Source organism: Dendronephthya gigantea, unplaced genomic scaffold (genome assembly GCF_004324835.1).
Source record: "Dendronephthya gigantea isolate DGI-Jeju-01 unplaced genomic scaffold, DenGig_1.0 000112F, whole genome shotgun sequence".
Classification (NCBI taxonomy): domain Eukaryota; kingdom Metazoa; phylum Cnidaria; class Anthozoa; order Malacalcyonacea; family Nephtheidae; genus Dendronephthya; species Dendronephthya gigantea.
In genome coordinates, this window is record NW_021163122.1 from 489,217 (window position 1) to 515,329 (window position 26,113).

Genomic DNA, 26,113 nt, shown 5'->3' on the forward strand with positions numbered 1-26,113 from the left:
ACGCAAAATTTGCAAACATGCACATGAAGCGAATCGCGTCAATCTGATAATAGAGATATAATAAACAACAATTGTTAACTTTACTATCTTTACTTAATACTTTCTTGAGTAAACAACAGTGGAATAACGTACCTTATATGATTATATCTAAAATTGTTTCCAGCCAAAAAAAGTCACCGACGAGCACATGTTTTGATTTTCGAAATTATAGTCTTTTGAGACTTTTAAGGATTGTTATGAACGTTTGTGGACATGCCTTGAGAATAATTCTTTTACCCATAATATTTAATATTACATCAAGTACCCAACTTTCTGTGTTTACCAAACCCAAGGAAAGAAGTCCATAAAATCAAACTCAAAAGTCTTACTGTTTCACGCAAAAATAGCTGTTCACGGAATCACACTTTATTCTAGACTTCGTTCACAGGTCACGCCAAAATCCAAAGTTTTCTTCACGCTCACGTAAAACTTTTCGATCACGAATCACGGATTAAATAAATCGCCGTTCACTTTTCACGGGTAAGAAAATGAGGCTAATCACGCTTCACGCAAAAGGTATAGGGGACCCTCTAATATCTCACGATGCAAAACAATAATGGATTTTTTTATTAATTGTTGGAAATCTCTAATCGTCGTTTAATTTTACCTTCTTTACAGGTGCATCCCAGGACAATTCATCTCGATGAATGTGAGACAAATAGAGAAATATTTGTGAGTTTAAGACCTGTTCTTCCTATCCGTAAAAAATCATACAAATTTGAAATCACATACAAAGATGAACACCGGGAAACTATAGGGAAAATATGCATCAGGGGATATATATCTCAGGGCAGATGCATAGCAGAACTTACAGACAGACACAATTTCCATCAACCTCTGTGGATCAGAGTAACTGCGGTATGCCCTTCAATAGAAACTGGAGAAAGCTTCAAAGAAGTGAAAGTCAAGTTTCATAACCCGACAATAAGCGACTTTACAAATAACCTATTCTGGTACAATTACGATTTCCTTCCTATAAAGGTAAATTTATAAAGAATTTTTTGAACTTAGAGTATGATGCACACATGACAAATTCTCTTAGCTAAGTAATGAGAAAACATGGCGAACTTTCATGATTTATCTAACGATTTGACCTAGGTCACTAACGATGTTAATGAGTTCACCTTCTGCTCGAAAACTTTCTTCACGAAGATTGTGCTAATGTATTACACAATTTCAGCTTAACACTAAATTCAGGATACATATCACGCAGATTTTATAAAGATAATTTTAATGCACACACGTTCTTCAGTATAGATGAAAGATATTCATATATTCATTTTGTGCGAGAATAATTTCTTTTCAAACGGATTGTCTTTACAGGTTTGTGAACATAAATATATGAATATGTAATCGTGCCTCGTACGCCCCTGCATGAAATGGTCAAATAATGATCTACAATATAGGCAAATGCAATCAGTATTACTTAATTGTTGGCGTTGCTTTACGGCTTATCACTGCTGTCTGAAAGTAGAAGCTCAAGCTTATTTGAAAATAAGAAAAATATCAGAGCGCGAAACAATGATATACAATTAATATTGAGAGCATTTTATCCCAGAGATAATGTCGCGTCCAATATTCGCGTTGAAGTAACCGAGGTTTTGCGACGTGTAACTTTACACAACTACAATCTTTCCAAAGAGCCGAAGGATACGATGAGGAGCTAAGGACAGAAAAGTCTATACACATTTTAAAGCTGATAAGGGAAACCCCACGGTTTTACTAAATCGTTTAGAATATGAAAGAGAAATTCGTCTCTTTTTGAGACTCCATTATATTCTTGGGACCCCACAACCATTATATTGAACGCAAATTATGTTCTAAACTATCTGAACTGAGATCTTATTGTAGTGTGTGTCCTAAATTTCATGTTTACCTAAAATACATGAATCAGGTGTACCTCTTAGCCTATATAGTGGCATCTCAATGTTCACCGACTTTTAATTCAGCTAAATATCTTGCCAGAAAATTAGAAAATTAAACGAGACTTACCTGGAAGTTGAAGTTTGATTGAAATTCTACGAGTCATTGGTCAGGAGCGAAGAAGTCACGTGAGATAGCGAGCGGAGTTCGAGCTTCAGTCTTTAAAGGGTATGCGAATGGCTGGCCATTCTAGGCTGTTGTAGCATGGGTAGGGTAATAATTAATGGCTGTTTTATTCAGCTCATAATTTGAAAGGGTGGGTGCGTGACTTCTTCGCTCCTGACCAATGACTCGTAGAATTTCAATCAAACTTCAACTTCCAGGTAAGTCTCGTTTAATTTTCTAATTCTACTTCGCCATTGGTCTAGTCGCTACGAAGTCACGTGAGATTTGAAAGCAATGGCCATGACATGAGCATAGAAACACAAAATTCTGAAAAAAAAAAATTTGATAACCCATGGAACTTTATTAACAACTTTAAGTAACGTTAAGTGATTGGAGTAATTGATGTCCAAAGTTTTCAGAATTTTTTGTAGCTTCTGCCATCAATGGTTTTTCATAAAATTTACTAAATGTCAAAGCATTCGTCCACCCCGCTGCCTGCATGATTGTGTTAACCGATAAGTTTGCTGTTTTCGCAGCTGAAGTTGAAGCTGCCCTGGTACTATGTGCATGAAAGATAGTCGTGTCGATTCCTGCTGTATCCATGACCGTCTTTAACCACCTTGCAATGGTGTCAGTGGTCACTGGCTTGTGTGGCCGCTGGTAGCTGATCAACAGTTGAGTTTGGTCTCCTCTAAGGGGCTTTGTTTTTGCCAGATAGACTTGCATAGTTTTGAAGATGCATAGCTGTTCATCTGCAGGATATGCTTGTAGCACCAGATGGCTGAAGTGTTTCCCAGGCCTCGATGTTTTCAATAGCTTGTTTATCTGGAAAACGTACTGTTGGTTAGGATGGCATACCACTTGCATCTCAGTGATGTCCAGCGCATGAAGGGTTTGACAACGTTGCCCCGAGAGCAATGCTATTAACATGGTTGTTTTTAATGTAAGCTCCCGAAGGTGCAAATCTTCTAATGGATGTAGTGTTTTTAAGAACTTTAGCACGATCGCTACATCCCACACACAGTGATATCGTGGCAGTGATGGTCTTGCTGTGAATACACCTTTAAGTAATCGACACACCAGTGGATGATTTCCAAAGGTACAGCCTTCAGGGGGAAATATAACCAAGGACAGAGCAGATCGTGCAGTGTTCATAGCACTGTATGATAGGTTATTGTTATCATAAAGTCCACTAAGGAAATTGATACCTTGTGTTACATTTGCTGAAATGGGATCAATTTCCCACCTGCGACAGTACTGTTCCCACTGTCGCAGGTACGTTGTGTACTGTTTTCTGGTACCATGTCTCCAGGATTGGAGTATAATGTTTGTAGCTGCTTCCGAAAGTCCTTGACCCTCGAGTAATCTCCTGACACTTTGCATAGTAGGAGTCGGATTGTCTTGCTGAGTGGATGAATCCTCTGGGGCTCTGATGGTAGATACAGAAGATCCTGTTTCCTAGGTAAAATAATGGGTTTTGTAATGAGCATATCTGCTAAGTAAGGCCACCAAGACTGTGTTGGCCAGTGGGGCACAACTATTAGTCCTGTGGCTTTCTCACGATACACCTTATGCAGGACCTTCAGGATAATGCTAAATGGGGAAAAAGCATACCACTTGAGGTTACCCCAGGAAATGGTGAAAGCATTGACTGCTTGTGCCCCTGGGTCGGGGTGGTATGAAATATAATTTTTACATTTATTATTGATACGAGATGCAAACAAGTCTATATCTGGTGTGAATCCACACTCAATTACTGCCTTTTGAAAAGTCTGTGGGTCTAGTGCCCATTCTGTTTCAGATCTGACTTTCCTAGATTCTTGGTCAGCTATGACATTTTCAACACCCGGAATATGGGCAGCAGTTAACCAAATATTACGGTTTAAACACCACTCCCAGATGTTAGTGACTAGGCAATTCAAATCGGGAGAATGGCATGTACCCATTTGGTTTAAACATGACACAGCCGTTGTATTGTCAACAAGAACTCTGACATGTTTTCCACCAACTACTTGCTCAAAAGACTGTAGGCCAAGCAAGACTGCTTTAAGCTCTAAATAGTTAATGTGTTTGGAAGCCTCTTCTGGAGTCCATTGTCCTCCAGTGGGGGAATTTAGTATTGTGCACCCCCACCCTATTTTGGATGCATCTGTAGCAAGGGTATGGACAGGTTCACCATGGCTTACAACATTGTAGGCTGTTGTTATAGAGTCACCCCACCATTTGAGGTCTGCCTTCGCTTGAGGGGATAGTATCATAAATTTATCAAAGTCCCCTTTGTTTAAGTGTAGTGCCTGTGATTTATCCATATCCAGCCACCGATAATGCAGGGGGCCATACATTACCCCTGGCATACTGGAGGTAAGTAACCCTAATACTTGGGATACTTCTCGTATAGTGGGTGATGCATTTGTTAGCAAACTGTTACAAGTATCTTTGACTTTATTAGCCTTTTCGGGTGTAAGGGAAATAGTCATAGTAATTGAATTGAGCTGGAAACCCAGGAAAACAATTTTTTGTGTGGGTTGTAGTATTGACTTATCTGGATGAGTTACTAGACCCAACTTGTTAAACAAAGTTATAGTAGCTTTGATATTTTCAAAACATTGTTCGTAATCATTCCCTTGAAGGTATGAGTCATCAATGTACCCCACTGATAAATGGCCAGCTTGCCGAAGGGTACAATATACAGGCTTCATTAATTTGGTAAATTTCCTGGGACAGCAGGCTAGCCCATTTGGGTAGCAAGTAAATTGGTAGAGGGTGCCTTTCCACATAAATTTTAGATATTTCTGATGTCCTTTATCAATAGGGACACAGTAATATGCATCTTTTAAGTCAATTGATGCCATGTAGCAACCTGGTTTCATCATAGAAATAGCTGTCCAAATGGAATCCATTTTGAAATGGATGTACTCAACATAGTGATTGAGGGCTTTTAAATTCAATATCATTCGAAATGATCCATCACGTTTTTCACGAAGGAAAATAGGGGAGATGAACTCGCCAAGTTCATGGCTAGAGTGGGTTATAACCCCTTTGTTAAGCAAGGATAATATCTCGTTATCTAAAAATAGATTTTTGGACCCCTTCCACTCCGGTTGAAAAGGGGTGGTATTCTGAGCTGGATTATGTAAAAATGGTATCATTTCGCCTGATACAGACGTCAGGATTTCTGAGTCAGAAGTGATTTGCTTCCACATGTCTAAATAATGGGCGATTCGCCCAGCTATGAAGGAGCTGACTTGGCATTTAAAATATTCAACAAGACATGGGATAAAAGACTTGTATTGGCTCACCTCAATTGAATGTAATTGTGCAATGACAGTGTTTACTTCCTCATTTGAGGGTTTTGTCGTTTCTTTTCCTGGTTGTATTGGTTGAATTGGCGCCTCTGGTTGCCGCGGTATTTGGAATTGGTCGTCATTCGATTGTACGGCTGAGGCGCTCGCCCTAAAAAATGGCGCCCTTGGCCTTGGCGAGAGCTTTGCTGATAGCTTCGACTTTGCCCTTGAGGGCTTGTGATACTGGCCGTGGAGCCAATTTTATTTGTTGCCCGAATGTGTGTCAGTTCTGTCTGGAGGTCGTCGCCAAACAAGAGAGATGTCACAGGTACGCTCGAGGAGCACAACATGGCGTAGTCTCTGTGTAAGCTTGGCTTGATTCCTTCCCGTCGTCGTTGTGTTATTTCAAAACAAACATGACCAAGCAACGCTAATGCATCGGTATTCAGTCTGACAAGGTCATCCAGGCACAATTTGGAACTATCAGCTTTTGCCTTAAGCAAGTGTTCTGTGCTTTTTAAGACAATATGCCCGACCTTCGTTACCTGTTCTTGCAGGCGGGAAAATTTCAGATCTTTCGCCCGTGCGAAGCGATCAAGCTTTCCCCAGATTTCTGGGTTTACTTGTGTCACGGCGAGTTTCTCGCAGTTTGCAGGTCGGTGATACTTGTCAAGTTTCTCTTTCAGTTGATCGTCACCGAGCTTTTGAAGCCAACGTTTGTTGGCAATATTTGCCAGCTTCTCGGAGACCGGATCGTCAGTTTTTTCGTCTTCGTTGAGCGAATGTTCGATCTCGTCGAGCAGTGTGTCATTTTCCTCGTGTTGGCCCGCTTCAGTGGCTGCCTTGTTGCTTTTTTCAGTGTTTAGCAAATCCTCTGAGTCAGAGGCGTTATTTAGGTCTGATTCAGACCGTCGGTCATTGGCCAATTTGGCTTTTTTGGCAGGTTCTGCCGTGTTTAGCAACCTGTCCTGTTGCTCATGTAGTCGTTTGAGCGATTCGCCCATGGTTAACATTGTGCTGTTGATACTCAGGAGAGCACTTGCAAAGTCGTTCCCACATGGCTCGTCGAGTATTTCATTTGTTTACACATCGTCAAAACCGTCGTCCGTCTGAATATCCGCCATAAATATGAATTATTTATACGAAACGTTCAAAATAGTGTCTGTCGCTCGAAAACCTTTACGCAACTGAAGCTCGAACTCCCGCTCGCTATCTCACGTGACTTCGTAGCGACTAGACCAATGGCGAAGTAGAATTAATGCTGAGACCAACGTCGTTGGTCTAACTGAGCACCATGTAGTTAATTCCAACTGAAAATTTATTAGGAACTTGCAAGAGATTTAATTAGGTAAACATAAAATTCTCGTCCGGTTATCATGGAGAATTTGAAAATAATGCCCTAGCTACAGCCTGTTTAAAACCTTAGCGATATATTTCTGTTGGCATTATAATAATCACGTGATCAATTGAACTTTTGTTCGGATTGTTTGCCTTCAGCCTGCTCGCACACTGAATTAGGGGGCTGGAAATTAAACGGGGAAAATTCATTATGCTGAACTGCGGGCTTTATCTTGTACGTAATATGAACTGCATAATAATATGATAACAAGACGCCAATTCTGGCGGTTACTGCGTCGCGCCAACCGTTGCATGCAACTGTGCCCCATTTCCTGTCAATATTTATTCCTTTAGAAAAATGTTTCTTTCTTAGGGTTTCTAGTAAATAGAGCACTTCGTACAGAATATAGGGGTAAAACTGCATTATTGGCGCTAGGCAGATGTAGATAACGATATACATGAATAAGGCTGAGTTTGGAATCATGTAAAAATAGCATAGAATGGCATAAAAGGCTTTCATAGCATACAAGGCTTTCATGGCATACAAGGCTTTCATGATTCATGTGATCGTTATCTGTAAACCCGTTTTAGTGTAGGTTTACCATGATCAGTGTGTGCTAGTGTATGCAAGAGTGAGCATATCAAACAAGACAAGACGAGAATCCAGCATTATGATTACCTGTACGTATTTTTTTCGAACGACAGACCTCTAGATTTCCTGCGCTATCGGCCATGCACAGCGACTCGTGTACGTGTTATTTTATATGACGTGTATCGTGCATGCAGTTTCCTGCTTTTGGTTCGCACGACCCGAGTTCGAATCCCGGCGACAACAAAACTTTTTCAATTTTTGTTTTAGTAAAATATTTCTTTTGTGGGGGTTACTAGGCTTAGATTACTATTTGAAATGTGTTTAGCACGAAAATATTTCGATACGAAATCAAACGAGTTCAAAATACGAGTATCTTAGTTGGCGTGCGCGGCCAAGAAGACCGGGTCGAAAACGTAAAAAACACGAAAGAAAACAAAAAAAAAACAAAACACCGACGGCAATTTATGACTGCGTTCGCGCAGTGCGCGACGCAGTAATTATTCGGGCACACCGAATATTAAAATCATGGCCAGGAGCACATGGCGTCGAATAATCCTGATTGCAATTGTATTCTGCGCTCTCGAACCATCGAAAAGCCACATGAACGATATTTGGTGTCCGGGAAGACGAAATTTAACGCTATTGGGCTCTCCGACAGTTGCCATTTGATGTTTTAGACTTTTGGAGACATCACCTTACATTTGTCGGCATGCAATGTCTCGATAAACTAAGGAAACGAGGCGCTCTTCTTGTTCAACATAACCTCATTGTGAGCGAACTTAAAGAGGTATACGAAATAAGACAACTCAAAAGGAGACAAGTCTTTGAAGAAGAAGAACCGAGCAGCAAACGGCCGTGTATTACAGCGCCAAATTTGCCCAACACATCCCATACATTCACAAAGGCTTCGAAATCCGTTGCCAGTACACGTGAACTGGTCAGTGGCACCCAGAATTGTTGGAAATACCATCTCCAATTTCACATTCAACCCCAGCTATTTGCTCAGCATACAACTCCTTTAAATTAAATGTAGAGCACACAGTCCGCAAGACAGTTTCCCAACGGTGAACATCTATGTCGCAACTGTGCTTCGACGACGCCATGTTTTCATAAAAAAACAGTGTAAAATTATTATAATTCCAAAAGTAACTTATTCCAAATATTTAGCGACTAAACGAATCAAAACGCTTGATCTATTGTTGATACGTTGGAGCCAATCACGTTCAGTTACTTAAATCCGTGTAAGTGTTACGTCACCGTACACGATAAAGCCCACAATTCAGCAGACTGAATCTTCCCCCCAACTCAGTCTGCGAGCAGACTAGTTCGCCTTTAACTCGCAAGATTACAAGCTTCACGACGTGCTCAGAAAGAAATTGTAGAAATTATGAAGTATTGGTTACGGCACTGACGAGTAGATTTGGCGTCATCAGTCAGAATTGGCAAGGGCTAAGATAAAGAACCGTCTGAAGAGAAAAGATGCGACTTTGCCAGAATTAGTCGAGGCTTTGTTAACACTCACTAGGACAGCTTTCCCTGGTGCGTCACCATCGTTACAGGATGTATTGGGAAGAGATCATTTTATTGACGCGTTAACTGATGATGACTTACGATTAAGAATTCGACAACCAAGCCTCGGTCTTTGCAAGCGGCATTGGAGACAGCGTTGGAGCGGGAATCCTTCCAATTAGCCAGTCGCCATAGAAATCGTCTTTTACGTGATTCAGTCAGACACGGTAGTCTAATCCAAGAAGACGCGATAGTGTCCGAAATGACAAATACCGGCAAAAAGCAAGAGAACCGTGAAGATGACAAGTCACAGAGGTTAGAAGAGGTAATCAACGAATTGATAAAAGAATTAAGGAAACAACCTAAACGCCCTCGTTATCCACGCTCGCCGGCCTTCAGTGGACGCAGTACCACTCGCTCTGCTGATTCTAAATGTTGAAATTGTGGGAGGTCGGTCACTTTGCTAGAAATTGCAGCGGGAGAGAAATCCATTCGGATCAGGCAGTTTGTTAGGTAGTCATGCTATGCTAATCTTATGTTATTATCGTTATTCATTTCTTTAGAAATTCGTTGTTTTCACAGTCAATGAACACAAAAATATTAGCATAGCATGACTAAATTGTCAGGCTGGCTACGCCACTGGGGATAACCACGTCCCATTCATATTGTTGGCTTATCATTCAGCAGTACATGAAAGCACTGGACAAACACTATCTTACTTAATGTTTGGAAGAGAAGTGAATTTGCCATTAGATTTAGTTTATGGTCGTCCACCAGAAATTAAGTCAGTCGAAGACTATGTTGATCAACTTTAACGACGAGACGAGAATAGAGAACGTACGAATTTGCCAGATTACGCATACGAATAGCAAGTGAATGATCGAATGCATATGAAACGGCGATATGACATTGGAAGCTTAAAAGAGACATTTCAGAGTGGTTACGCGGTTTGGTTGTACAATCCCCAAAGAAAGAAAGGATTATCTCCATAACTGTCAAATGAATGGGAGGTGCCCTAATCAGTGAGAAGACGGATATATGACTTATTATAATATCGTGTGCAAAGATGACCTCGAGCGAAGTCTAGAATCGTACATCAAAATGGATTGTGGCGTTGTTTATCTAAGCGGGACGTTAAGACTACGAAAAGGGTTTTTTTTGTGCCTTTTGTGCCTGGCTGAAATAATGTACATAAATTATGTCAATAGCTTAAATTGAATTGCTAATTGAGCTGTGTAGATATAAAACCCGGGTGTGTTTTTAATAAAGTTGTTAAATGTTAAAGTTTGTAAATTATCAATACTATAATAGATACCAACGAACAACCTACTACAAACGAAGAAAATAACCGTTCGAGTACACCTACTATTTCCATCTATTCCACATGAACGCACATACAAACAGTAGCGTATAGCCAGCCTGTCGATTTGTTCCGCTATGCTAATATTTTAGTGTTCACTGACTGTGAAAACAATAGATTTCCAAAGGCATGAATAATTATAATAACGTGAAATTTACATAACGGGACAAAATCGTCAGGCTGGCTGCGCACCTCCATACAAACGCTGAACCGTCGTTGAAAACGATGTCACAACCCATAAACCTGGAACTCTCAGCAGAGCAAAACTCCAGGAACTCTTCGAACACTGATAATCCCACGGAAGCAACCAAATCTCAAACCCACATTACAGCACCATCACTGCCCTTCGCCTCCCAAATAATGTGCAAATTACCAAGACTGCATCTGCCTATATTTTCTGGGAACCCCTTAAACTGGCAGTCTTTCTGAGATTCCTTCGAAACTCCAGTCAATAGAAATCCCTCATTAAATAGCATTCAGAAATTCAAATAAGCAATGAAGCATTACATTCCTTCACCGTGACCCTCCTCAAGGAAAGATTTGGGCAAAACACAGAGTCATCAATGCATATACGCAGGCTCTGCTTGAGATTCAAGGTCCTAGCCTAGTGGGCAGTTGGAAAGCCTTCAAATGTTTTATGATAAGCTTGAAACACAAATCCGTGGTCTTACTTCACTTGGCAAGATGCAGGAGTCATAATTATGGTGACCTCTTAATACCAATAATTATTTGCAAACTCCCAGATGACATACCAAGAAACCTAGCACGGAGCCACAAAACTCTAGATTGGACCATCAACCAACTTTGAAACGCCCTTCAGCAAGAACTGAGAACCCTAGAGCCTGCCTGTTCAACTATCCGAGGCAATTGGTCATTTTGGAGTGAATTTTATGCACGTATGTCGCCATAGCAAAGGACAGTAGAAACATCAAAATATATAAAAACCCCAATATCTCTAGAATAAATCGTTAAATGCGTTGTTTGAACGTGTCAAAGTGATGAACGATGGAATTTTTGAAAACAGTATCGAGCCACCTTAAATCGTTGTCCTGGGGTTTATATTCCCCCCATTAGGACTCAGCAACTGCGCACATGCGCATTATGTCATGTATGCGCACACGCTACATACCATGAAAAAGGTAGCTAGCCTCTTAGACGATTTGATTGATCTATGATTACAATAATTTAAAGCTTACTGTATGGCTTGAACGTGATAATCAGGAGCGTTAAGATCATTGTTCCCTATTGGTTGAGACTAACAAATTCGTTCGTTACCGAAAAATCTCGGGCCTGCATTGGGCGAACGTTTAGTCTGATATATTCATAAAAAAAATAAGATACAGTTCTGTTTTACATAAGTTCTCTCAATGAAAGTTGAATATTTAATATAATTCTAATAGCATATATACATTTAAAGGCAAATTCACTTGACATTATGTAAACTCTAAAATTCTACCTAAATTCTTCGATCAAACAGCATTTTTCTCTACGTGTTGGATGTTGGTAGGAAGAAGCTACTTATACGGCTGATAGCCACAGACAAAGGAATGGGCAGAAACACTCCTCTCGGATGGGACGACTCTACCCTGAAAAGATCAAGAACCGATGGCAATGCTGGAAAGATTCTTTCCAAGACCTGGAACACGTCTCGTTTCTAGATGCTACCGACCCAAAGAATTTGACACAACAGCAAGGGCAGAGCTACATGGTTTCTCAGACGCAAATTAACCAGGACGTGATTGGAGCAGCGGTGTACGTCAAGCTATGGAATGAGAAGGACAAAGTGTCTGTGTCGTTCGTCAATGGGAAGGAAAGATTGGCCCCGATGCACTCTGTCAGTATACCTCGTCTGGAGCTGTGTGGAGCAGTCTTAATAGTCGAAGCAGTACAGAAGGTGTTGAAAAAGATTGACACTGAAATTGCTCAAGTCACCTATTACACAGATTTGAAAGTTGTACTAGGCTACATTAGGAACGAGAGCAAGCGTTTTTATGTATACGTGGCGAACAGAGTTCGCACCGAACGAAACCGACACCCCCAGTGAGAGTGATCCCGAAGTACGAAAAGAGATCGTCAATATGACAACCAAAGTCAACTCAAATAACAGCCTGACGGGACTGGAACGAAAAGGTTTGAACGATTTTCAAGTCTCGCATCACTACAGCGGGCGATTGCGACTCTCATTATCAAAGTGAGAAAATTCAAGCGCCGAAGAAATCAAATCACTGGAGCCGAAGTAGGGGAGGACACACCACAACAACCGAGACAGAAGTGTTGGCACAGGCGATATCTTTATTAGTTCGTGTTACGCAACGGGAGAAGTTCAATGGGGAGCTGCGACAATTACAGTGGACAGCTGCAATTCCACATACGAGAAAACGCAAAGAAGTAATCACTGAAGAAATCGCAAAGAGGCACTCGTTTGTATCGTCTCGACCCATTCGTTGATGACGACGGCATACTTCGTGTTGGTGGGCGTCTTCGACGGGCGGAGTTTGGATTAGGAGAGAAGCATCTAATCACTTTGCCACGAAACGACCATGTCTCCAGATTAGTAGTATGACATTACCACCGTCAAATGCACCACCTAGGAAGATGTATCAAACCAGGTGCAGTTCGCCAAGCTGGCTTCTGGATAATTGGGGGATACTATGTCGTATCCAAAGAAATCCATTCCTGCTTGACATGCAAGAAACTGCGGGGGCGACCTTTGGAGCAGCGAATGGCTGACCTGACCGCGGACAGAATGGGGGTTGAAGCTCCTTTTACCAACATTGGATTCGATATTTTTGGTCCATGGGAATTCTATAGGAGAAAAACGAGAAGCGGTGCGGTCAAGTCGAAGCGTTGCGGCCTGGTATTCACCTGCCGTACCAGCAGAGCAATACACATTGAGCTTTTAGATTCCATGGATGCAAGTGCCTTCAACTGTGTCCTCGGACGTTTTTTCGCTCTACGAGGCCAAGCCGAAATACTCCGATGCGACCAAGGAAAGAATTTCGTGGGAGGAAAATCGGAAATGGAAGAATCCTTCAAAGAGATGGATCTTGGAAAGATCCAACGATTCGTCACAGAACAAGGATGCAAGTGGCAATTAAATCCACCTCATGCATCCCACTTTGGTGGTGCATGGGAAAAACAGATCGGAACGATTCGTTGCGTTTTAGATGGCATGTTTGCAGATTTGCGAAAGACTCAACTGACCCACGAGCTTCTAGCGACCTTAATGGCATAAGTAGCGGGAATTGTTAATGCTCGACCACTGACCGGAATACCAACGGATGTCGACGTAACCCTTTAAGCTGTGTCACCTGCTATGCTAATTACCATGAAGACCCGTCCTCTAAGACCTCCACTTTGCAACCTTCTACCAACGGACTTGCATGCTCATCGGCGATGGAAGCGAGTTCAGTATCTCGCAGATCAATTTTGGCTCAGGGGGCATCGTGAGTATCTTCAGTGCCTTCAACAAAGAAAGAAATGCAACCAACCACAAAGGACCTCGTTAAGGGTGACGTTGTACTGATGAAGAAGAAGGGGAGTACCTAATGACTGAAGAGTGGCGGTAACGTACGAAAGATCTCGGTAGCGATCATGAGAGACGGTAAGAAGAAAGTTATGTTGCGTCCAATCAAAGAGCTGATCCTTCTGGTACCGGCAAACGGGGTGCAACACAATGCAACAAATTAAAGGACGGTAAAAATAGGACAGCAAGGATGTGATCATGTGACGTTCATTTTAATGTTTAGTTAAAGTATACTGATAGTTTTGATCGCTGACCCTTTTTGCAAAACGCGTACGTAAATGATACGTTTTTCTGGGTTTAATATATTAGTAAAAGCACGAAGCTATTTGTCATATTTTTTTTCGGACGTTTTTAAGTTTTAGGCCGTTTATCATAGTAATCAGAAGCAAGTAGTGTATTTTTGCGTGATTCTAATATCGTCTGGTAGTTCATAGCATGTTTGTAAATGTATTTACTTTGTATTATTTTTAGTTTTTACCGTTTGTGTTTATGTGCATTTAATAAAGTATATCATTTGGAGATTGGAGTAGTTGCACAGCTAACGGTTAAGCTATAGCGAACTTTACCGCCAGCAACCTTCTCGTGGTCGGTCGGGAACGCGACAGTTAGGTTCAAGTATACGGGGTGTGTTGTCCGCAGTCCCATGCTAAAAACCTAACAAAAATATATGAGAATAAATCTGTGCTCGGCTAATTATTTTCAACGAGCATCCAAAGCGCATATTTCGTCTCATTTGCAATCATTATACATCTAGCCAATAACAACGAAGAACTTGTATATTTGGACATTTACATAACCAGATAAAACGTCGCATACGTCCTCCAGTGCATGTCAAATACTGCTTCATGGTCGAAACAGGGCAAAGCGCGGTCGCTGTGGCTCCGACACTTTGTGTGTGACCTACGAGAAAGGGGTCCGTTTTGGATTCTTTAAGGTGAACAGTCATATAATTGGGCAGGACCATTGCTGCACCTTGGGAAAATGTAATATTGCCCGTTGTGAGGTATATATACCAATTGCGAACCTTCGCGCAACATGGAAACGAGGCTTATTACGCAAAAAAGAATATTTGTATTTTTTGCAGTACAAAGCTTTCGCCGAGTTACATCCCGGTTTTTGCCCTTGTTTTACATATTTTTCGATACCTTTAAGCTTGGTTTTATTGTTGTTATCATAGTTTTCAGGTTAGGGAGTTTTCCCTTTCAATTAAGGCGTTTTTGTGGTGTTCTCATTAATCATTTCGGCTGCTTTCGTCGGGGAAATATGGAAAAGGCCGACACAAACTCAGGTAAAAATTTAGTTTTTTCCAAACTATTTCGTCTATAAGTTTTGAAAATGTATTTCATTTTTCTTCCTCTTATTTGTGCCAAATTTGGCGATGTACAATATATTTGCTGCAAAATTTATATTTATGTGACAAAAACTATGGAAAAGTGACAGTCAGTTATATAATTTTCACAACTGATGACTGAGATGGTTTTGTTAATTTAAATTTATTCACAAATATCACTGTATTTTTTATCTTTATCGTAAAAATATTGTCTAAATTGTAAAAAGTAACTGACTGAAATGTTTTTGTTTATTTCGTTTTAATAAAGTACAGACGATGCATGGCTTGCATGCCGACCTGAAGGCCAACTTTTATTTAAAAGTTGAATTCGAATTCTAACGTTCTCCGTATTTTGCATCAATACCAAACACTGTTTTTTCTATCTACTACCACACAGTAGATGTTTAATAAGGGTTAACCAGTAATACCAAAAAAACACTTCCGAACTTCGGGTTTAATATTTTTCGCCTTCGCGGCCTTCGGCTTTGCCATCATGTAAAGGTATATCTTAAAAAACGCCATTGCTCGCGTTGTGGCTACCTTTATAGTATAATATTGCGGGAAAAAAATGTTAAATGGCAATTCAAAAAAGACAATGATATTATGTCTTTGTTATGAATATTTTACCATCCATGTCACGCATGTGTGCCAAGTTGAAGAGCTGTTCTGCTTTTGAGTCGGCATAACATCACATGTACTGCTCCGTTGTATAATTATTTTATCTCTTATACTTTCTGTCAACAGATTTCTGCTAATTTTTTTCCTGAGCTGTAAAATTGGTGCAAAATTACACCTTATCAATCCATAAAATTGGTATAAAACAATTTTAAATGAAAACGTGAACATGGTGGTTGTTCGACCCTGACTTTTCGATACTTTCATGACAAAAACAAAGATTTTACGCCAAAAATATATCGCCAAATTTTGCACAAATAAGAGGAAGAAAAATGAAAGAAATTTTCAAAACTTGAGACGAAATAGTTTGGATAAAAAAAAATTTTACCTGAGTTTCTGTCAGCCTTTTTCATATTTGCCAGACGAAAGCAGCCGAAAAGATTAGTGAAAACATCGTAAAAACCGATCCTTTATACCCAATAGTACTAGTTGCAACCGCACCATTTTTTGTAAATTCAGTGTAAGACCGTGGCGAACATGGGAGTGGCGGACGACGGCTAAATATATTTTAATCGATGTACATTTGATAGTTCTGGCCAAATATGCAACGTATGTTGTCAAAACTTAAAGAGAGACAATGTTCGACCTTTTTGTCGCCTAAACCAATTTACAAAACTTTTAGCCTTAATTGCCGAGTATTCAAGCTCGCGGTCATATTCATATCCATCAGATAAGTTTTTTGGGAGAAGCTTAGCTAAGTCAAAAAACTCACCCGATTGAATTTGTCCCACGTATTCTGCGGGAACATCGTAGAATGTTGTCACCGTGGCTGTATGCCACTTGACGTGACGTCGCGGTAAGAACAGCAGAGTTAATTACAAAATACGCGGATACGTATTGGTCAGGAGCATCATCAACGATAACCTCATCTACACTCGTTATCCGATCAGCCGATTTGTCGAGGATGGCCTGAGTTTGCACTAAATGCGCATCGTTGAAAGCGTTAAGGAGGATTATCTGAGGCATCTCTGACTCTAAAGAGCTCGAGGAAGCGTGCCGCTGTAGTCGGTGAAGCAGCGTGTTTCGCCGTCCGTTCGTAGGTAAATATTATTCGGCGCAACGTTCTCGAAGACCCGTTAAACTTATACACACATGCACATATCACTTTATTTAAACACGCCAGCCCCACTCAACTTTAATAAGCTTACGAGTCGATTTCCAGGTGGGGCGTGTGAATAATACAAAAAATTGAGAATAGTCCTTCCATAGGCAGCCCAAATACGCGTGATAATTTGAGCTCTTTTTTACCGTACGAAACTTATCACTTATAGACTATGACGACATTTGTTTGCAGATTTTGGGTGTCATCCCGTTTCGACGATTCTAATTTTGTCTGCATGGTAATTAATTTCAAACGTATTGCTGGTTCTTTGGAAATTAACTTACTTTGGATAAACGCTGCAGCTTCAGGATTGTTTGCGGGTGTAATGCAGTTGTAGAGTGTAATGCAATATATCGGTAGTGGAGGAAGACAGGAAAGGATACGTGGCGTTAACCGGTTTCCATCGCTATACCTCAAAGTTGTTGGCAGAAATTTCGTTTCCAGGAGATGGTCTTTGTTAGGAGAATGATATTTGTAAAGAGTTATTAAGAACTGCATTTCCTCAGGTGGAAAGTAGGCAGCATACTGGTCATTGCAGATAGCTGATTAACGTTTAGTAGTAATGTCTCCACCAAATAAACCAAGTTATGTGGGAACCTAATTGTCGTGGGTCGCGTGGGTTTTTTACGTGATTTTTTGTGCCCATGATTTTTTTGTTCACGTGTATAGTGATTTTTTGACAATTTGTACTTTGCCCTCTGAATCTGTTATTGTTTTATGAATTCACATTTCAGGGTTTTCAAAGCGTTATTTCATCGTTATTTCTGGTATTTGTATTTCGATAGCTGTTTCAGTAATTATGTTAAGAAAACACATACCACGTATAATTTGCGGTTACAGTTTTTCTTTTCTATATTTAAAACGTTTAATATGCGTTGCCTCGTCGTGTTTTGCAAAATAAAATGCAGCGTCGAGTTTTTGTTTGGTTTTAATAACGTTCTTTCAGGTTCGTTTGCTTTTATCTATCAAGACGAGTACTCCAGAAGCCAGAAGTGTTATACAAGAAGCCAAAAAGCTCGACTTGGTTTTGTTTCACGATCCTTCGGGCAGAAAAATTGTTGTTTCTACCAATGCCTAGTCTATTTTCTTGGCGTGGGCGTCACGATTTTGAATATAAACTGAGAAAAACTGTAATCGCAAATTATATGTACTGTGGTATGTGTTTTCATTACTGAAACAGCTATCGAAATACAAATACCAGAAATAACGATGAAATAACGCTTTGAAAACCTTGAAATGTGAATTCGAAAATCACTATACACATGAACAAAAAAAACACGTTGCAACTATCTATATATACTAGAAATACATTGCATGCAAAGTCCCCTCGCCGGAAGCAATAAACATATATTTCGATCACTGAAATTCTATAATACTCGTTTCTGCTGAATGATCGAAGTCATAAAGTAAAATCCTATATCTTGGTACAATTTATAAAGTCGACTCTCGAGCTATCAAATTCAACTGTCTATAATCATAATTATGCTACGAATAGTTTTAAATACTACAATTTTTAGCGAAATTTCAATTACTATTTGAACAAATTCACCTTTAAAAATAAATACTTTCCAAATCAAAATCATTTCAACGAGTTTGCGAATAAATTCAAAGAGGTGTCATACATTTGTTGATAAATCCACATAATTATTAAACTTACAAAATACTTGTATGCTTTACAATACAAAATCTGCCCATTTACCTGTTCAAAAACATTTTAAAAATGCTTCAAAATCGTAGATTTTTTACCATCCATTTAAGTTAGAATTTTTCTATCCAAAGGCATCTTTTACATTATATTTTAATCAATTTTACGATTCAATTTTTCGTATATTTTTAACACTATCCAAATGAAAAATATTATTGAAAAAAAGTTTTATAATTCAAAATATCAGTTATGCTGACGTGACCCAAATTTTAATTTAGCCAATCGCACGTTTGTAAATGTTTGCTAGTTACCAGTTTTAACTCGTCTAATACTCACACATGCGCATAACTTACAAAAACGCCCAACGTCCATGACATAATGGCGGACAACTTTCATTTCGCATTTGCATTCCTGGGCGTAATTTAAATCTCCGGGCGGATTTAGTACCCTCGCCCAGTGCTTCGCACCGGCTCGGGGATTAATTTATTAGTACTAAAGAGGCTAAATTATATGAGCTGTACTAGTATAGGCAAATACTTTTTGCCACTAAGTTGTTAAATATAACAAGCATTTAGGATAATGAAGTATACTTCTATATTTAGTGTGGATTCTCCGATACATATATTACCGGATGCAAAAAATTGTGCAAAAAATTGGTTTTCACACATTTTAGCCGTACATTGCTTGGTTTTGTCGTTTTGTATACATTTTTCACAGCGGACAGGATGCAAAATTCCGGCGGGCTGTGAAACGCTTCTCAGCCAATCAGATTGCTTCATTTACACAGTTAGAAAATAATGACTTTCACTCATGCGTTAACTTCGACATTGAAAGGCAACGCTCATAAGTACCTGGTATATATGAGCTTGATATGCATGTCGTTTTGCAAAGATTTAACTGACTACAAAAATCACACATTGGGAATGAAAGTGTAAGTTTGAAGATTTCTGGCCCTGACTAAGAGCTTTTACTTTCATTTCAGGTAACAATGGCCTCAAGAGAGACAAAGCATTGTAAATCTTTAACGGATCCTAATATTGAAACATTTGACGGAAGGTATTATTTTTTGTTCCTTTTTATTAAGTAAGAGCTATATTAAAATAGATGGCAGTGACATATTGCAATAATACCAATAATTTATTTAGCTTAGGGAGGGTGAGCGCGTGAGCACGTAAACGGCGTGGGACATACTTTTATAATTACATTTAGAAACTGATGAGCTCCATTGAACGACTTCGAGCTTTTATTCGAGATCTCAATACATTTAATTCCCATCTACAGTTTACTATGGAGATTGGTGCCAAAAGTTTTCCTCGCATCCTAAATCCCAAATATTATATATAGGGATTGGGAGGTTCACAAGGTCTTTAGGGAGGTTGGAAATAAGACGCGGAATGAAGCACGTATGAGTAAGCCCAAGGCCGTGAATAGATGTTGTTGTTTTATTAGTAAATTCAATCCCAGAGCACTTGATATTGGTAAAATAATTCGTAAGCAGAGAGGTATTGTTAGCAACGATGAACGAGCTGAACAAATTGTGCCAGAGGATACCATTCGGGTTTCGTACAAACGGTCTAAAAACTTAAAAGGTTTCGTACAAACGGTCTAAAACTGGTAAAAATGCAGTGGAAGGTTGTTTTGCATGTGCGGCTAAGAGATGCATGTGATTGTTTTAAAAACTTTCTAATCCCCAGTGTGTCTTTTCGTTCTACGGCCACTAGTCGTATAATATTTGTAAGGTTTTACGTGTACCTCGAAGAATGTTCTTTATCTTCCTACTTGTGTTGTTTGTTATTTGCAAAGGGTGGGCTCTACACCCAATTTTAAATCCAGATTGGCGAATTACATAATTATTAAGTATGGAAAAAGGACATGCGGCATAGCTAATCACTTCATTAGGAAATTTAAGCTTACGCGATGCGACAACGCTAAATAACACACACAGGGAAGTGGCACTATGTATACATCGTCGCGTTATCGCTGCTAATTTGTTAATAAGCAAGTTAATGACGACAACGTACAACGAAAAATCCTGATATAAAATATCGCGCAAATTTTGAATAATAAACAGCGGAGTTAACATGTAGTTCAGGGAAATCCGAGAGCTCGCAGTACTTTGTCTTTTGGCTTAGGCTACTTATTTGCAGAAGAATTTTGTGTTTTACATGATGAATGCTAATCCTGCAATCCAGATTTTCCATATCAAGAGTATGTGCCTTTTAAGCTTGACGATATGGATGAATATGAATGCATGCTTAGCAGAATTCCGATTTTAAAAAGAGCATACTCGACTTCTAGCTGAAGCGTTGAGAATCCCAGCTTATCTCATTACCCAGCAAAGAAGTCGAATGGCTTAGAAGAGTGGCTTAGGAGGGTTGCGTATGTTGATGAAACAGGACACTCTTGTCAGTCTCAATTATATTTTGACCGCGCGCTGCATTACGTAAGTCACTCGGGTCAGGTATATAGTATATAATTACCTAAGGTTGGCAAGAATATTTTATTTTCAATATACATCGTTTGAATATGATCAAAATGTTAACATCTCTTCAATAAAATAGTAGTTTAGTTAAGTAGTTTAGAAATTAGTAGAGGGAATAAGATAATTTAATTTACAATCCTTAAAATATCGCTGCACGGTGTTTCACATCTTAAGGACGATCATCAGGCGATGTTAGGCATCCTTGAGATTAATCAATTTCACAGAAACAAAGTAATAGAAATAAAATATTAGGTTATTGTGTTTGCATTCTGCATTCAAGTGCTAATCGGAAGGACCGAAATGTCGAAATATTTTATTCGAAAAAATGTTCTTCCTTTTTTAATGGTAACAAAATGCACTATTCTTAACTAATGGTGTTAGAACAGAGTGTTATACATCGCCTGATGATCGCTCTTAAGACGTGAAACACCGTGTAGCGATATTCTTCAGAGTGTAAATACATCGCCTGATATATAGATATATAAGGTAAGAAAGACATTAGTTGCCTTCGATATCACAACCTTGTGTACAATATTTTTCATTTAGGCATTATAATCCTTACAAGGAAGGGACATTTCGTCTTTATCGTAACAGATTATCCGGAACCGAGGTAATATTGTAATTTAACATTTTAGATGCTTGCCATAAAACTTCTATCGAATTTGCTTTGATATAACAACACGAAGCCTTATTTCTCGTCCCTATATTATATATTTTAGTTATTTATTCCAGGCTGACCAACAACAAGCAATATTTGCGAAATAGTATAATTATACCACTAAACGAAACATTTGCCTTAACCAGCAAATTTTGATTGACAAGAAAAAAACACTCTGAAGAATAATATCTTGTGAAATCAAGATTTGAGCGATTGACAACTACAGAAAATCTTTACGCGATAATAATTGGCTAACCAGAATAAAATTATTTACCAAATTATTTACAAGCTTGTAGACATTAAGAGATGGCGTCATAACGCCGTAATCTATAAAATATTGCGAAAATAGGTTACAGAGATTAGTTCATATTATCAGGATTATTTTGATATCCTTAGCGTCAAAATCGTGAGATTGCGTACAGTTGCGCATGCAACTGCTCCGTAGATTTTCACATTTTTTGCTGCTATTCTTGATGCTGCGGCTGAAATGTTATTAAAGGGAGATTGGTAAGACATCAGTTAACAAGAAGTTAGAATTTATTTTAAACTTTTTGTTTGTTTTGTGCTAATATCTGGTGGTTTTTATCTATTACTAACCGTTACTGGACTCGTTTACATTAATTAGACGGTTGGTTTTTGACGCACGCAGTATACGCCATGCGTATGGCGACGAAAGCGCGCGTATTCAAACGTAGACGAGACATCTGCACACGTATATTGTATGGAAACTATAGAGACGCTTATGGTACTGTAGATATTTGTAATTGGATAGTAAATGGATTAATTCGTGTTCGCTCTGTGACAATTGTCTATTGGTGCTTAAAATGTCCGGCAACGTTGACTCCAACGCTTAAATGGGATCATAATCCAATGTTCTTTGGCAAATCTACCTGATAACTTATGCTTCACATGGACCGCTACTCGTGATCAACGGCTAAGAGTAACTAATTATCCTCCCGATTACCATTATGGATTAGGTTTCCAAACTACTGGTAAAGCATCCCACATCTTCCTGCTTATTCTACTTGCTGGTGACATACAAACTAATCCTGGCCCTACTCTGCAATCCAATAACAAGAACATGTTGCGCTGCCTATATTTTAATGCAAGAAGCGTCGTGCGTAAGTTGGATGATCTTCAAGTTCTCGCAGCTGATAAAGATTTGATCGCTGTTACAGAAACTTGGCTGAAACCGACGGTTATGGATTGTGAAGTGCTGCCCGGGACAAATTGCAACATCTTTAGAAAAGACAGAACTTCTCGGCCTGGTGGAGGAGTTATGTTGGTCGTTCGAGATACGATTACGTGTTTTCGTCGTCAAGATTTGGAGGGGGATAGTTCTGAGGTTCTATTTTGCGAGATTCGACCTAACAACAGACGTAAACTTCTTGTTGCTGTCTACTATCGACCACCGGATTCCAGTCTTGAGTACTTGAAGGAGTTAAAAGCATCTCTACGTCTAGCACATAATGCCAAATTCGATCAGCTCATTTTATGTGGCGACTTCAACTTGCCAAACATAGACTGGGCTACTGGCACCTCAAAAACCAATGACGCTATTGAGAACTGTTTCACAAAGTTAGTGCGTGATAACTACCTATGGCAATTAGTAGACTTCCCGACACGGATCTCTAACACACTGGATCTAATATTAACCAATGTACCTGAAAAAGTTAAAGATGTTTATGGGTATGATGACGTCATTTCTACTGATCATAAACTCATCAGTTTCTCCATGGATTTTAACACTCCAAAAAAACTAACTGTCAAACGCAACGTCTTCGACTACAAGCGCACTAACTGGAATGACCTGAATGAGGCTCTTTCTAGAACCCTTGGGATTTGGCTTTTACTTCAAATAATGTCGATGCAACCCTAACCCACTGGTGCGATTTATTTCTTGCTGCAGTAAAGGATCACGTGCCGGTGCGCCAGGTCAAGAGTGCGTCCGCCCATCCATGGATCGATGCAGAAATGTTGTCCTGTATCCGACGCAAAAATAAACTTCGGAAAAAAGCTCGGGCTACAGGGAATCCAGACGACCTCTCGCGGTATTCTGAAATTCGACGGGAAACAAAAAGACTCATCGCGCAGAAAAAGAAGGAGTCTGGCCATAAACTTGGTGATGTGCTTGCGAGCAACCCAAAACGTTTCTGGTCCTTGATAAAGTCATTAACTACTAAACGTTCTATTTCCAACGTCCTGCGTGATGGCCAAATGATTGTGTCTGATCCAGTTAAGAAAGCTAATTGATGAACTCGTTCTTCAACTCCGTATTTTCACCTCACTCACCTGTCTCTCCTGCATCTTTTCCTTCCCGTGATGTTGATCAGCAACTATCTGATATCGAACTGTCAGTTGGTGAAGTAGAAGCTGTTTTGAATACACTGAATCCATCTAAGGCATGTGGACCTGACAACATCCCTGGAAGACTTATTACATCCACCGCAGCAGCTATTGCACCAAGCCTGTGTCGTCTCTTTAATATGTCTTTATCCCTCGGTGTTTTCCCAGAAAACTGGAAGAAGGCCAACATTACTCCTGTCTATAAAAGTAACGATCCTTCACTGCCAAACAACTACAGGCCAATCTCTCTACTGTGCATCCTATCCAAGGTGCTAGAACGTTGCGTATTTAACCATTGTTTTCCACATACATCGCAGTTCCTCTACCCCCTACAACATGGATTCCGTCAAGGCCATTCTACTGAATCTCAACTACTGGTTGTGTATCACGACCTGTTGGATTGTGTAGCCAGTGGCAAGGAGATTGATGTTTTATACCTGGATCTGTCGAAGGCATTCGATAAAGTTCCGCATCACCTGCTACTCGCCAAACTTTCTAAACTTGGTATATCTGGTTCCCTCCATCAATGGTTCCATAGCTATCTGTCTGACAGGTACCAACGAGTAGTATTAGAAGGTGCGTCTTCTGACTGGTTGCCAGTTTCATCCGGGGTGCCTCAGGGATCAATCCTCGGTCCCTTTCTGTTTATCGTCTTCGCAAATGATCTGCCTGGCTACATCACCACAGGGTCCACTTTAGCGCTGTTTGCCGATGATTCAAATTGTATAAAACCCTTGATAGTCCTTCGTCGACGATCAATCTCCAACAAGACCTGAATAACATTCGGGATTGGAGTGCTGATAACTCAATGCTTTTTAATCCCTTGAAGTGTAAAGCGTTGCGCATCTCCAGAAAAAAGTCACCCAGTCACAAGTTCGACTACATCTTGGATGGACATTTGTTGGAGAGTGTGTCAAGCATCAAAGACCTTGGTGTGACTGTCTCCAGAGATTTACAATGGTCTAAGCACATCGAGGAAATCACGGCAAAGGCAAACCGAACGCTGGGATTGGTGAAGAGAGTATGTAGAGATGTGCAAGACGTGAAGACAAGGAGGACGCTGTACTGCACTCTGGTTCGCCCGCAGTTGGAGTATTGCTCCAGTGTTTGGTCGCCATACACTGCTAAACATCGGGCATTAATTGAAAATGTTCAACGCCGCGCCACCAAATTCATCCTGAACTACCCAGAAAGTAATGTATCTTACGCCAACAGACTCAGCGAACTTAACCTGCTACCCCTGGAATATCGAAGATCTATCAAGGACATTACTCTATTTTATAAATTCAACTCTGGTACTATGTATATCGACTCTAAGGGCATTTTCTCTCCAGTAAACTGTGCTCGTTTAACACGTAATTCTAGTTCACATAACTTTAAAACCAAGATATCACACAAACAAGATTATTTTAGATTCTCCTTCTTTCCACGGGTGATAAATTTGTGGAACAAGCTACCGCATGATACTAAAGCCTCTTCATCATTACAATCACTTAAAACAAGGCTTATACTTCAATCTAAAGATACTCTGCAAAGTTACGTTCCTCCATAATACATAATACTTAGTAATAATAACTTCTGTTTTGTAATAATGTAAGCATATGTGACCGCCCGAGTTTGTTTGTAAAATTTCTGTATATGTCTGTACTAGTTGTATTTTAGTGTATTTATTTTTAGATAAGGAGACAATTACAAATTGGGACTTATGTCCTGTTATTGCCTCCTGTCACTGCTGTAACTTTTAGTGACAAACCAATTAAAAAAAAAAAAATAAAAAAAAATCGAGCCTTTAGAAGATTTTTGTCGATTTTTTTATATAAACATGCGTGATTATATGAATGATTGCATCACCGCCAATAATATTTCGCAATAATAAAAAGATCGAAAAAAATTTCGGGCAAAAAAAGCCGAAAAGCTGACCCCTTGGTCCAATTTTAAATCATGAATTGATTTTTGGGGTTAAATTTACCCTTGGGGAGTCTTGTCACATTTTCCAACCGCATTACAACATTCCGAGCACGCAGAAGCACGCACTTAGCAACGTTTATCGTTGGAAATTATAAAATGCACATCCTATATACCCCAAAATTACTCGGAATTATAACAGAATGGTATATGTAAAATTCAGAAATTTTGAAAACAACAGAGAACGTTAACAAAAAAGTGAAAAAAAACACGGAATTTGTAATGTATATGGTT

General features: G+C 39.6%; 1 protein-coding gene across 1 annotated transcript in view; it reads left to right on the forward strand.

The window, feature by feature from the left end:
- LOC114535194 (von Willebrand factor D and EGF domain-containing protein-like) overlaps nucleotides 1–26,113 on the forward strand; it is a 134,967-nt gene that overhangs the window by 50,057 nt on the left and 58,797 nt on the right. Inside the window, exons 7-9 of the mRNA XM_028556574.1 lie at nucleotides 658–1,020; nucleotides 19,411–19,484; nucleotides 21,457–21,520. Of these exons, the coding sequence (XP_028412375.1) occupies nucleotides 658–1,020; nucleotides 19,411–19,484; nucleotides 21,457–21,520 (501 nt within the window). The remainder of the gene's footprint in view (nucleotides 1–657; nucleotides 1,021–19,410; nucleotides 19,485–21,456; nucleotides 21,521–26,113) is intronic.